Genomic DNA, 12,573 nt, shown 5'->3' with positions numbered 1-12,573 from the left:
TTGATGCATGTGGCTACCGTCGGCCACTCTACCAAGAGGCAACAGAAGGTTGGGGCGGAAGCAACTCCGCAGAGAGGGGGAAGATTCACAAAAGGCAGCTCGATAAGATGGTGATTAATTGCCAAGGCTCTAAAACGCAGGCCCCTACACGGGGATGCCCGGCGTAGGCCAGCCCGGATCGGGGGTAGATCCGCGATATTGGCTTGGCCACTCCAAGCTGGTGTCAACCAGCGAAATCTCTCCGATGGTCGGGATAGTTTCCACGGCTCCTGAAGCCATCTCGCGAATCGCTTCATTGCGACTGGCTTGCTGTCCATCATCATTTCCACGGCCAAATCTCTCCAGCAGCTCGCGTGACTTCAAGCTAATCTCGCTCATTCTCCGCCGAAGGGTTCCCTGCTTCGGACTAGCTGCAGGCGTATGCTGCGAGACACGAGAGTTCGAAGGAGATCGCTTCCGATTGGGTACCCAGCGTTTCCAGAACCGCTGTCGTTCTCCATTGTTCGCACCATTCTCAGCCTCTTCACCAGGCACATTCTCCAGCGTTTTCCCTTTATCGGACTGGATGTTGATGTCTCTCATTCCAATCTCTACATTCGCGATTCCATCCTCACTGGTATTTGTAGAGGAAGACGGCGAGTCAGCCCTTGGGCCCGCTGCACCGGCAATGCTCCGGATCCGCCCAAGAAGCACCAACAGCTTCAACACTTCATATCGAGGCAGATCGTTCTTGTTGTCCGAGACCATCTCGAAGACATCGCCGGTAACGAGTGCGCGTCCTTTATGGACACTGAATGCCATCAATGGGCCTTCATTAGGATTCGCGTCGAGCAAGTCCTTGATCTTCTTATTGTCGATGGCTGTGTTCTGATCCGTGTTCTTTGGCTGCATCAACCACTCAAATCTCAAGCGGATGAAGTACTCCAAATCCTCGACTGGGTTGATCATGGACCTTGTTTGGCGATTGTTCGGGCTGGGTGCCGGCTTCTGGGCGGCCTTCGCAGCTGGTGCTGGCCGTTGCTGGATTTCGCTCACAGGATCCAGGACAAAATAACCCCGCCCCATCCAATCGTGCATTGTAGGACTTAGGCAAATCATGTTTGACACATGATCAATCATGTCTTTCTCTGCAATGAGGTTCGTGAGTTCGAAAAAGTCATCTGTTGGCAAGAACATTTCCAATTCCTCCAATTGCCTCCTCGTTTTATCGCACACATCTTCACGACTTGCGGAGTGTGGCCAGAAATGGGCACCCTCAGGGTTTCGTATGCCAAGGAGAACACAAACTCCACCATCACGGTGGAGTGCCTGCTGATGATGAGTGAATGTCAAGTCTCGTGTCATTTTGGTCACTGCTCACCTGTTTCTTCGCTCGGTCGCTTCTGGGTTCACTCGCGGTCTCATGGGTTGCAGTGTTATGACCTATTTTGACGTAGGTTAAATAAACCAATTCTCCAAAAGACTGGTGAGCCTCCAAAAACAATATAGAACGTACAGGTTTGGCTGAGAGGGGTGATTGCTCCCGCGGCAGCGGTCAATTCTTGTATCACTGCAGGTTCGCCTCTCCTGAGCTGACGTGCGATGAGTTCCAACTTCTCCCGAGGTTGAGACACAAGCAGGCTAAAGAACGCGGCTGATGGGGCTTTGAAATCTGGTTCTAAGCCATAGGCAGCTGTATATCCTGCCAAGATTTCGTGTGCCAACGCTTCGTTGTCTGCGAATTGAGAGATGTACGCTATCGGTTTCTCGCGGTCAGGCTTGGTTTTGAGATACTTGCTCAGAACTTCGATATCAAGTAGCTCCATATCTTCTCCATTGTTGAAAAATATCTCAACGTCTTCGTGAATGGCAGAGCGTTGATTGGAACTACTCAGTGTTGCCATTTTGGTCGATAGTATGCCAGCGGCGTCATCAGGAGAAGAGGAATGTTGTAAAGTAAGCTGTAGTTGGGCGGAAAGAGAAGAGGCGAGAAATGATGTCGAGTAAAACCCGTTGATTCAGACAGGACATAAGGCCGCTTCACAAGCGGCTGGCAGCTGCTCGAGAAGTGAAGATGGAGGATGGAGAAAAGATTCTCTGAAAAAAGAGTGCAAAGGTGAACGCGAAAAAAAAATTGATATTCAAAGCGGGCCAAGAGTCTGCTTGTCAATGCCGGAGGCAAGCACGATTCACGGGTGTCTCCTTCCATTTCAGACTATTAAGAATAAGTGGTATTTATTCCGCCTATTCACCCTTATATCGCCAATCATACAACAGTTAGAGCACAATGTTTTGGTGAGTCATTCGAGTGAACGAACACCGATTTGGTCTTTAAGATTTTAAGAGCTCTAGATGAAGGGGTTCTAAGCCAATTAAACCCCGGTTCGGATGATTCTTAAATGCTACTTGGTCACTAGTATGCTTGTCGTTCATCACTGATCATGTTTCCATGACTAGAATTAGCGTGTTTTAGGTGGGTGGACTATCTTGAAGACAACTTCATCTTTGAGTCTTCATGCATGAATAACTCAATGTTCCTCTTGTCAGCCTAATGCGGAAAGAACCCATTCCTCCTCAGTCATCGCTTCGACGGAAGCCGGCAGACCTCCGTCATCCAAGTTGACATAAACACACCCACTCAGCCTGGAAACATCGAATTCAAAAGTGACACCAAGTGAAACAAACTGTTCCCTGGCCTGCCGCAGCTGGTCCAAGAGAACTTGGGACAATGGCCCATCAAAAAGCAGTTTGTTGTGAATTAGCCGTAAATCGGGGCAACAATCCGTGAGATGGCACGCAAGGGCGGGCAGGGCATCTTGAAAAGGCCTCGAGCTCTTATATGTGACCCGCAAATCCCTTACAGAGCTTGGTAGAAGATTTATGAATATTCCTTCCGTCCCTTGTTCTTCTTGATTCCCGTCTGTTGACTCATTGTTTGTGTCTTTCCACAAGCACACACTGTCAAGCTGTAAACTGGTCAAGGCCGTAAAATGCTTTAAAGAGGCGATGAGTCCCGAATTTGGTTGATCTTGATCCATGGGCGTTGACCCTCTTCTCCGGCCTGTCCATGTGTTGGAGGAGAACTTCAAGGAAAGTCCTTCCAATTGCGATCTAAAGCTTTCCAAAGCATCGACCACATCTTGCGGAGCACACCTCTCGTCTCTGAGGGAATAGTAGTCGTACTCAAAGTTCGTCAAAGAGGGACATCCTGTCAAGATATTCTTGAGCTCTGAGCCAGTAAAGTTTGATGAGGTAAGTCGGAGATCCTTGACCCTCTCAAATCGCCAGCCCTCCATCGGTGCCGTTACGCCCTGAATACTGAGCGTTTGAAGATTAGGAGCCATCTCACTTAGTAGCCGAGTAAAGTTGCCGGGCCCGAATAGCCGCAGGTGAACCTTTCTCAACAGAGGGAACATGGGCTGGCGGTGGAAAGAGGATGAGTTTTGAATTGTCGTTAATACTTGGAAGGCATTTCGGTAGCGGCCTATACTATAGTCGAGTGTGACAAGGTTGGGCGTATGTGCGATGATGAGTTCTGCAAAGAAAGCACGCACAGTGACGAGCCGCTGCATATCGTCATCACTGAGAGCCCAGCCCCGCCTACCCTCGAGAGATGGGTGAGCGCCGCCGAGACGGAGTAGTTCCGGAACCGGGACATCAAACTTGGAAGCTGTCTCAAGGACGAAATCCATGTCTTCCTCGTTTATGGCAGGCACGGCCCCCCGTGATGATGGACAGCGGACGCTGGAGACATGTGCAGCGATCGTTGGCCTGGTGACTAAGGTGCGTAGTAAGTTCGCTCTGGTATCGCGAGTCGGACGAGGGCTAGATCCTCGAGGTCGACGTCTCCCGGTACTTGTCGTTACGGTGATATGTCTAAAAATGATGGGGACTGAAATCGTCCGCAAATATTTTGAAGCCAGAGAGATTGACAAGAGTCCCGCCTGATCGTCTCCAAGTGATGTACAGATTGCAGTCAACACCTCCGGGGGGAGGTTTTCGAGCTTGGTGGCTTGCATCCTGTGTGAACGCAGTCGTTCTACTCATACAAAGGTAGTGGAAGTGAGATAGACTATGACCGTGGATTGAGGACGGTGGCCGTTAGTTGGAAGTTCGTGAGATTGGAAAATAAGCTACTAGTCTATTGAAGATTGCTGCCTGTCTACCCCACTTTGGTAAGCAGCTAGCCGTGGTTGGGCAGATTTAGCTCCCATGTGCAACTCGACGATGTGATGCAACGCTGATTCCTTGTCGTCTTATATGTGAGGTCCTTGGCTCTCTTCGGCTGGCTACTACAACCAAGGGCTTTGCACTCAAGTAGTACAAGCTGGTATGCATACCTCTCATACTTTCGCAGCCTGGATTGGCATCCTTGATTGGAACCTGCGCTAACTTCAACGGTCTCTGAGTCTTGACCTCCACACGAGAGATGGATTCCTAAGTTTAGGGCGAGGTCAAAAGCTGATCGAGTGAAACGAAACGAGAAAAAAAGTGGTATTTGATTGAAGATCTGATTGTCAAATTTAACGTGATAGAAACTTGAAGTTATTTAGAGACTGTTCTCCTGACGCCGACTCCGTGTATGTCCTTACTCCTCTTCCCGGTGTCCAAACTCCATTATTCCCAATCCTTTTCTACTTTCCACGCATCGCTGGGCCTCAATCCAGCAGCTCCAAAATCGCAACCTCGATGGCCCCATTTCCGGCGGAAAGTTTCTCGTCCGGCCTCCGTCATGACGTCTATCCCGATCTGGAATCCAAGGGCATCATATGAATAGGGCTCCCGTGGATCTCCTCCCCTCTGACCCAACTGCCAAGTATTCCTCTCGCGATCCGCATGCTTATGGTTGAACATATCCTGGCTGATTCTGTGCAGCCTCCTAAAAGACGTCAAAGGATCGACGGCCGTCGTTGAATCCTCCTCCGTGCCATCAGCCGCATCATCCACCGGCGCCCCCGTCTCATCCAATTCCGGAACAGCGTCAGGCACCGGAAGGCTCCGCTTGTCGTCTTGCAGCGGGACCTCGCCTAAAACCTTGCTCTGTGGTGGATTCGGGTCCGTGAAGCCAAACCCCTCGGGAACCTCCCCCTCGCGGTACAGGACGCGTAAGTCATCCAGCACTGACGCAACATCCTGGACTATACCCGCCTGCGCCTCTTTGATGCTCCATCCCGCCTCCTCGAGCCGCCAATGCATGTCGCAGTCCGTCATGTAGTACGGGATGAACGTGTCGAAGCCACCGACGTCTTCGTAAGCGCGCGGGTTCACCAGGGCGAGGTGGTCGTATGCGAAAAAGCGTGCGCCCCACTTGTGATCTGATCGCATCGTCTCATTCAGCTCCTTGACGGCCAGCTCGTAGATGGTCTGGTACTCGGGCGTGCCGACCGCGCCAGAGACTCCCGGGATTCCTTCCTCGCTGGAGAGGACGAAAGCGTCCATGTGGCTCCAGAAGTAGTACGACCACGGCTTCTCCTTTGCGACTGTGATGAAGAAATTTTGGAGCTGCGCAAAGTTGAGCAAGACCGGCGTGCGCATGACGTGGACGCCGAGCATGTGGAGCTGCGTGTAATTGAGATAGAACGGGTTTTGCAGCGATAACCGGCCCCGGGCATTCGAATCATGAACACCAGTATTCTCCACGACGTAGATCTGCTCGGCTGGCCATCCAGCGGTGATGTATCCGACCACTGTCTGCAGCAGCATCGGCCAACTCCGCGTGAATCCAATCATCAACGGTGGCGCGGTCGTCAAGGAGTATTTGTGGTAGACGTTGGGCTTTTCGGGTCTATTCCACGAAGGAACCGGCGGCGGCATGCCCGAAGAGAGAAGCGGGAAAGGATCTTTGACGGGTGGTGGTGTCCATGTCGGCTGCGGCTTGTATTTGGGTTTCGGAGTCGGTGTCGATGTCAGGCTGTTGATCTTTGGTGGTTTCGCGTCAGCCACCTTCTCGATGACTGTGTATCCGAACTCGGTTTGGACGAAGAATAGTAAGAGGCAGACTGCCAACAAGACGTAGATGATGGGGACATTCCGACTTGATCTCGGACCAGTCATTGAGAGCATCCGAGGTGCTGGCATCGACAACATCGTGAGTCTGTGGTAAGTCAAACCCCCCACTTCCTGGCACCCCCCTGTTTCTGGCACCCACAAAAACGATGGGATCACAACCCAACCTCCTCATTACTATTAACTATTGATCCTCAACCACACCCACTACAATACAACTGCCAGCCTCACTAGGGCATTCAGAGTCGCTGGATTCAGCCGTAATAACCTCCTTTTCACCCGCTTCGATTTGAGCCCGATGGATATCCCTGATGTTCGCAAACTTCGTGTTGGGATCGATCTGAACAGTCTTCCTCTTCCTAACTGCAGCGTGGTAACTTGAGCCCTCAGGTGAGCCAGCTGCTGCTGGGCAGCTGCCAGTTGCCAGGCCTGCTCTGTGAAGCCTTTTTTCACCTTCCTGAACAGCAGCCGTTGAGTGCTGGTATCATTGTCGAGTTGGGTGTATAAGTGCAGTTGACCGCTGAGCTCTGCCAGCTTCCTGGGTGTCGACCAGACCACTGCAGAGGAAGCAGAATCCCATGGCTCAACAGGGGTAGTTTGTTGACCATTATGGCATCGCTTTTTGCCCCGACTGGTTGGTTTGGGTGTGGTGGGCTTAGCAGAAGGCTCAGGTAATACCATAGGGTTCATCAGGGGCTTAACCATCGCTACAGGGTGTAGACCAGTCCACTTCCAACCACTTCTGATGTTCGAGACTGATAGACCAGCAAGTCGAGCCTTCTGGTAACAGTCCAGGAAGTTCCTTTTACCTATAATGGTAGAGTCGTTCCATTGAGACAAGTAACCGAGCTCCTTCCGATAGGCTGACTTAACAGGGCTGAAGACAGACTGGTCAAGTGGCTGGAGGACAGAGGAGTGTGGTGGTAAGAACAGTAAATGGATATTGTTAATATAGCAATTCCACATGAAGTCTGTCGTCGTATGACTCCCATGCCCATCCACAATCAACAGTCGAGCCTCGCCCTCAGCCTCGGGCATAGTCTGTGGGATAAACACCTTCTCTAACCATTCAATGGCAGTTAAGTCTGTAGTCCAGCCATTATCTGTTGCTGTAAACTCCCACCCATCGTATGGAACCAGATGTAATGGAAACCACTGTTGTTGGACCGTCTTCCCTTGAAAATGATAAGAGGACGAAGTGCCCTACCCAAGGCTGAGATACACTCAATGATAGAGACCCATGCCCTCGACCCAGGTTGTTTCTTGCGAACAGACGTCGTCTCAGCCATGCCCAGCACTAACCCATTAGCTCCTGACCCTCGAGGATGCCAGTCTCATCCATATTATATCTGTTGGCTGGTTTGATGTCCTTGATCTCAGGGGGAGCAAGGAACTTAAACCAGTTCCTAATGACCTCAGTAGATGCCCCATTAACGCGTCTAGAATCGATGGAACGACTTCTCTGAACCTTAATGATAGGGTTCCTTCTCACGAAGGCATAGATCCAGCCTTTCCTAATGGTTTGGTATCCCCAGCAGCAGCCAGAACTCGCTCTGCGAATTCCTTCACCTGTTGGTGCGTTGGTGCGAGGCCCAGCGAAGCCTGAATGCGAACCCATTGTGCCAGCTTACTCTCCTGGTCAGGAGACAGCCTCTGCCAGTCAGCAAAAGCCACTTTCCTAGTCTGACCACCTTGGAGACGTAGTTGGAGGGTTGATCGTGGTATCCCATACTCCAATGAGGCTCTCTTTTGACTCTTGCCGTTTGAGATGTCCTCGAGAGCCTGACGAAGCTGATCTTCGGTATATTGAGGCATTAGATATAGAAGAAGGTATGTGCAAAAAATGAGCCCATTTGGACTCGAATTGAAAATGTTGTGATAAAAGGAGGTTGGGGGTGGGCATTGCGTTGTGGTGGATTTTCGCGTTTTTGTGGGTGCCAGAAACAGGGGGGTGCCGGGAAGTGGGGGGTTTGACTTAATGTGCTATCCGTGTTGGTGAATTCGATGTGAAGAAAGGGCGAAATTCGAAATGCCGTGGCGGAATCTAACGACCGTTGAGCGTTTGGTGGGAAGCGGGCGAGACGGGTCGAACTCGCAGCTAGTTGCTCTAGTGTCCTGTAAGACACGAAGGGTGACGTGTTCGCGTTGCCCAAGATAAGTGATACGAAATGGACGGATATGCGGCAACAAAGGCGTTGCGCCTCATTCGCTGGTTGGAAACAAGAAGCAGAGACGTTCCCGTTTGTGGTTGGTGACGTCGGTCTGAGGGCCGGTCTGTTTGACGTCGTGATACTTTTGTGTAAGGGAGCAATGCGGTTTTCCTCCTCGGTTTCTTACACGTCGGTTCCACGATGCCTTGTTTGCGTTACACGGTGATTCGGGTCTCTTATGAACAAGTTGGTAAAGGATTTCGCTCGCGTTGAAATCGAATTGAATGCTGCTATCCGCTACTTTTGGAGGATTGAATACATATATGTGGTGAACCTGACGTAGAATGCCGTTATGCACAGAGTTGTAACCGTATGGTCGAGGGGAGTGTCTTTGAAAAGTATGGGACGAAGGAAATCAGAAGCGAATTAGATAATAACACCTGACATTATTCAACAGGAAATTGAAAAAGAGTTCCTTTGTCTGATGAGCGGACGGAAAACGGAAACCAACAGAATCACCCCCTTCTCGGCAAAGATTGCAAAAGAAACGCTCCGGGCGATAAGCAAACAGACTTTTAAGTGAAGGAGAGCATGTGTTGAACGGGGTTTGGGAGAATGTTTGTAGACGTCACCGCCACACAAACAACCCATACCCACACCAACACTCACCACTTCCAACGCCAACGCTAAGCTCCAACACCAAAACCAGACTGCTAGCGAAGAGCTAACATCAGATGTTTCAAAACACCAGAGCCACGCGTTTCTCTTCCCCCCCAAAGCCCCGGGGTTGGACCTTGGCGGGTGACGCTTTGACGGGCCCGATCGACCGACGACGGGGCACGTCCCCCCCAAGCTACAGGCTACGAGGATGAAAGGGGCTCTCGGCGGGGACCCGAGGTGGGAGGACGTACGGCTCTTGTGGGCGCTACCGTCTAATCTTAGAAAAGCTTGTTTTCGATCGTCGCTAGGTTGTTCCTCGTCGGGAAGAGTGGACGGAGTGAATGTCGGGCCACGAACCGCCAGACGAATGGGAAGCTGGGTTCGTTGGAGTGATGTTGTGCACCCTTTTTTCCCTTCCCTTTTTCTAGAGTTCTAAATTGTAACGAGTAGCTTCCTTTTTCGAGAAGGCTTCTCGTCCGGTCTGTCGCACTCACTGGACTTACGAGAACGAGGCGATTTTGAGGCGGAGGAGAGTTAGCTGAGAGTTCTATGACTTGAGGCGTCAGCTACAGGTAGACCATTGTAAATACTGACTCAGGACATGGTATCTCTATATAGTGGACCAGTTACCACAGAACACAAATGCAACTCAAATGCAAACCCAGTTAAAAAGTATGTTGGTCGCTCTTTACAAGACTCCCGTGGGCCCGTTTAATGATCAGCCGCTGTGGCGCTCGCCACTCGACCTCAACGCTTAAACTCATGGTCCCAACTTGAGGGGACTACGCCGATTTTGATTGAGGTTGCCTGCTGTCAACACCTTGACTGCAAATGAAAGCAGTCCCTTTTGTCCCTGAAAGAAGACGCCGTATGCTGGAGGCTCGATAGAGAGAATGGGAGATAAAACATCCGAACACTGACGTCCAATGCTATGAGATCGTCATCGATTACCAGTTGATAGGTGTCGTAGATTGAAGTTGAGGGGTATCAAATCTATTAAGAATCAACCAGCGCCGAAAACTTCTACTACTCATACATGTAACAAAGCGGTGCTCCAGAGACCGTATTCATGAGGTTCTTGATCTTCACTGGCGAGTTGAGAGGCGTGAGATCAACATCATCCTCGACAGTGCCCTCAGGGCTCTTTGGGTTATCCTGAAAAGTCATCGTACCAAACACTTCCTGACGATTCTTGAAATCAAGGTTCTGCCAGATCCAGTATACACGGTCGACCTGGGCTTGATGGACCCAGAATGCCGGATCGCCGGGGGCGATGACACCATCCGCTCCAGGGTCCCCACCGATGATGAAGTGACCACCGCCGTGGATTCCCAGTGTACTGGGGAAGAAGCGATCGTCTCCTTGTAATAGCGAAGAAAAGTTTTTGATATTAGTCTGCTCAAGAATGAGAGTCGTCGTGTTCCTGAATGAGTTGAACCGCTGGGCAACGTCCTTGTTCAGGTCCCGCTTCAGACATCTAGGTAGGTCTTGTAGGGGATCTGTGACGTTGAAGGGCTTCGTGGTGCCGTATTGTGCGAGCGCGGCTGGACCAATGTGGACAGTCATATTCTGGAAGGGGCCTGACTTGATGCAGCCACCTCCGGTCCCGGGTTTGAGTTTGATGGTATTGTTTGAGAAGGGCTGACGTAGTTGCAGGCCATCGTGGGGGATGAATTCGCCGTCACTTCCTAGTGAGAGCTCGGTGCCGTCAAAGAGGGGTGAGGCGGCTGGGTTGTTTACATCGAGTCCCCATTCCCAGTATGGAAGAGCACCTATTGAAGTAAGCCTTGAGAACGTTGTCATGGTAAAATGGATATCTCGAAGTGCAAACCTTTGTATCTACATTGCGTACGCAGTCTTTGCTCAAAGCTAGCCAAGTAATAACGATGCCATGCAAAGAAGGAGGCCTAGGGGTATCGTCAGCACCAATCACAAGGTACATACTTACCACGATGCCTGTCGCATCATGGAAAAGACTCACTGTAAGATGTGTGTTGCGGAAGCTAGTGTAGTGAACAGCTACAAAGTCGTCATAAAGAGACTTCGCCATCGGCACTCTCTTGGGATCCGATACGACCGGCTCGCTCATAATGCATTGCACGGCGGTTATGAAGGACTTTCTTTCCGTGACAGTCAACTTCCGCCTATGAAGAGATTAGTAATCGCCCCTGGGAACCCAAGAGACGGAGTTCTTTTACTCACCATTCTTTCCTCATCAATACGCCTTCTCCCTGACACAACCTAGTACCGTTGGTTGTAATGTTGGATATTGGATGTTTCTGTGGCACATTGATCCTCCGCACATTCTCGAGTGCCCTTTTGTTGAGTTTTGCCAGAGCCGTTCCATTGTTAATCTCCTCCTCTGTAAACTCGGGCTTTGCCTTTGGGGGATTCGGCTTCGGCTTAGGCGCCGGCGGTGCGATGGGCACCGGTGCAGGAGGTGCTTTTGGTATTGAAGTTGGAGTTACCGTTGGCTTCGGCTTGGGGCCTGGTGGTGCGATCGGAACAGGCGCTGGGGGAGGCCTTGGTCTTGGCCCTTGAGATACAGATGGTCTCGGTATTGGGGCCGGCGGCGGGGCTAACGTGTCCGGTTTCTTCTTGTGATGAGCATTTCCGGACGTAGTGAGTGTTAGAAGGACGACGATAACCCCAAACAGCCAGGCCCAACGCTTGCAGGAAGTCATCACGCCTGGCGACTGAGCTAGGAGGATGCTGACTACTGATGCTGAGCAATATTCACCGCAAACGAAAGATTATGGAATCAGAAAGACATCACGAAGCAGTCCCCCAGAGGCAAGAGACAAAAAATTGGGGCAGGAAAGGTTGACGATATAAGAAGACAAGAGTGCAGATCCTGGCCATCGGCTAGTTTCAAGCAGCAGAGACTAGGCAAAGTATAGGGAACTACCTTATTGCGATGAGACAGAGGTTATTTGTGCATGGATGGGTAGGCTGACCCCATCTCAGCCTGAGAACTATTGCCTATGATCTGGTGAACGGGTGTCATTGGCTGTGCGTAGCGTTGGGAGTCTTGGTTGGCAAACGTTATAATAACCTTTTGCTCCCCGCTTAAGGGCCGTGCCTGGAGATGGTCGCTTCGGCGGCGGCACCAACGCTCTGGTACCATCTCGCTTACCCGTTGACAGCTGCCGGTGGTGCATAGTGACTTTCGGCAAAAGGGAACGGCATGGGCTCGATCGGCACACTTCTCGGCCGCGCTGGTTCCCGAAGGGATGAATGGTGAAGGGGCTGAAGGCTAAGCTACGAAGCCAAATATGAGCTTGATGTCTGTGGTGTTCATCGTACCTTTGAACGCATGATGTCAGCTCGAAAGCAGTCCCCTGGAAGTTGCAGTAGTTGAATTGAAGCTAATGGGCGAAGTGTGCGAATAGAGCTCTCTCGTTGCCTGTCTTGGGCAAACTAAGTTGAGGCCAGAGATTGTTCCGGATTTGCACGCAATATATTTCGGCAACGCGAGACAACATGCCCAATACTAAAAGAGCGCCGTTCCCCGCGAGACTTGACATCTTGGCGAGAGTTTGTGCCCAAGCAATTGAGAGGTTCGGGCGGCAAATCTAAATGCCTCTCAGACTGCTTGAGCGAGCTCATGATCTTGCGGGATTCAGCGGATGAACAAAGTTGTTGTGACTAGAACAATAACCCGCATCAGGCGATGACGGTAGGACGGCAGTGCCATGTGTAAAGTGGGATGATGAAGACCCAAGCGCAAACAGATGCCCAGAGCGTTAGAACGATGGGCAAACCCCGACGAGGTTGC

At 51.1% G+C, this 12,573-nt stretch overlaps 4 protein-coding genes across 4 annotated transcripts; all 4 read right to left on the bottom strand.

The window, feature by feature from the left end:
• Positions 1–144: 144 nt before the first annotated feature.
• On the bottom strand, positions 145–1,295 carry HER10_EVM0000921 (uncharacterized protein; the record flags this gene model as incomplete). The annotated part of the gene is made up of 2 exons (XM_035470686.1): positions 145–1,010; positions 1,214–1,295. The coding sequence occupies 2 exons, from the start codon at positions 1,293–1,295 to the stop codon at positions 145–147; spliced, it is 948 nt and encodes a 315-aa protein (XP_035335605.1).
• Positions 1,296–2,522: 1,227 nt separating this feature from the next.
• On the bottom strand, positions 2,523–3,671 carry HER10_EVM0011414 (uncharacterized protein; the record flags this gene model as incomplete). The annotated part of the gene is made up of 1 exon (XM_035480847.1): positions 2,523–3,671. The coding sequence occupies one exon, from the start codon at positions 3,669–3,671 to the stop codon at positions 2,523–2,525; it is 1,149 nt and encodes a 382-aa protein (XP_035336574.1).
• Positions 3,672–4,596: 925 nt separating this feature from the next.
• Positions 4,597–6,066, bottom strand: HER10_EVM0012886 (uncharacterized protein; the record flags this gene model as incomplete). Its single annotated transcript, XM_035482266.1, has 1 exon — positions 4,597–6,066. The coding sequence occupies one exon, from the start codon at positions 6,064–6,066 to the stop codon at positions 4,597–4,599; it is 1,470 nt and encodes a 489-aa protein (XP_035336708.1).
• A 3,755-nt stretch (positions 6,067–9,821) lies between these two features.
• HER10_EVM0012332 (uncharacterized protein) lies at positions 9,822–11,011 on the bottom strand (the record flags this gene model as incomplete). The annotated part of the gene is made up of 4 exons (XM_035481729.1): positions 9,822–10,567; positions 10,627–10,702; positions 10,777–10,939; positions 10,998–11,011. 4 exons carry the CDS (start codon positions 11,009–11,011, stop codon positions 9,822–9,824), a joined length of 999 nt encoding a protein of 332 aa, XP_035336656.1.
• Between the last annotated feature and the right edge of the window lie 1,562 nt (positions 11,012–12,573).

The sequence above is a fragment of the Colletotrichum scovillei genome (genome assembly GCF_011075155.1).
Source record: "Colletotrichum scovillei strain TJNH1 chromosome Unknown Contig00003, whole genome shotgun sequence".
NCBI classification, from domain to species: domain Eukaryota; kingdom Fungi; phylum Ascomycota; class Sordariomycetes; order Glomerellales; family Glomerellaceae; genus Colletotrichum; species Colletotrichum scovillei.
Note: the sequence above shows the minus strand (reverse complement) of the source record. Positions and strands in the feature narration are given on the sequence as shown.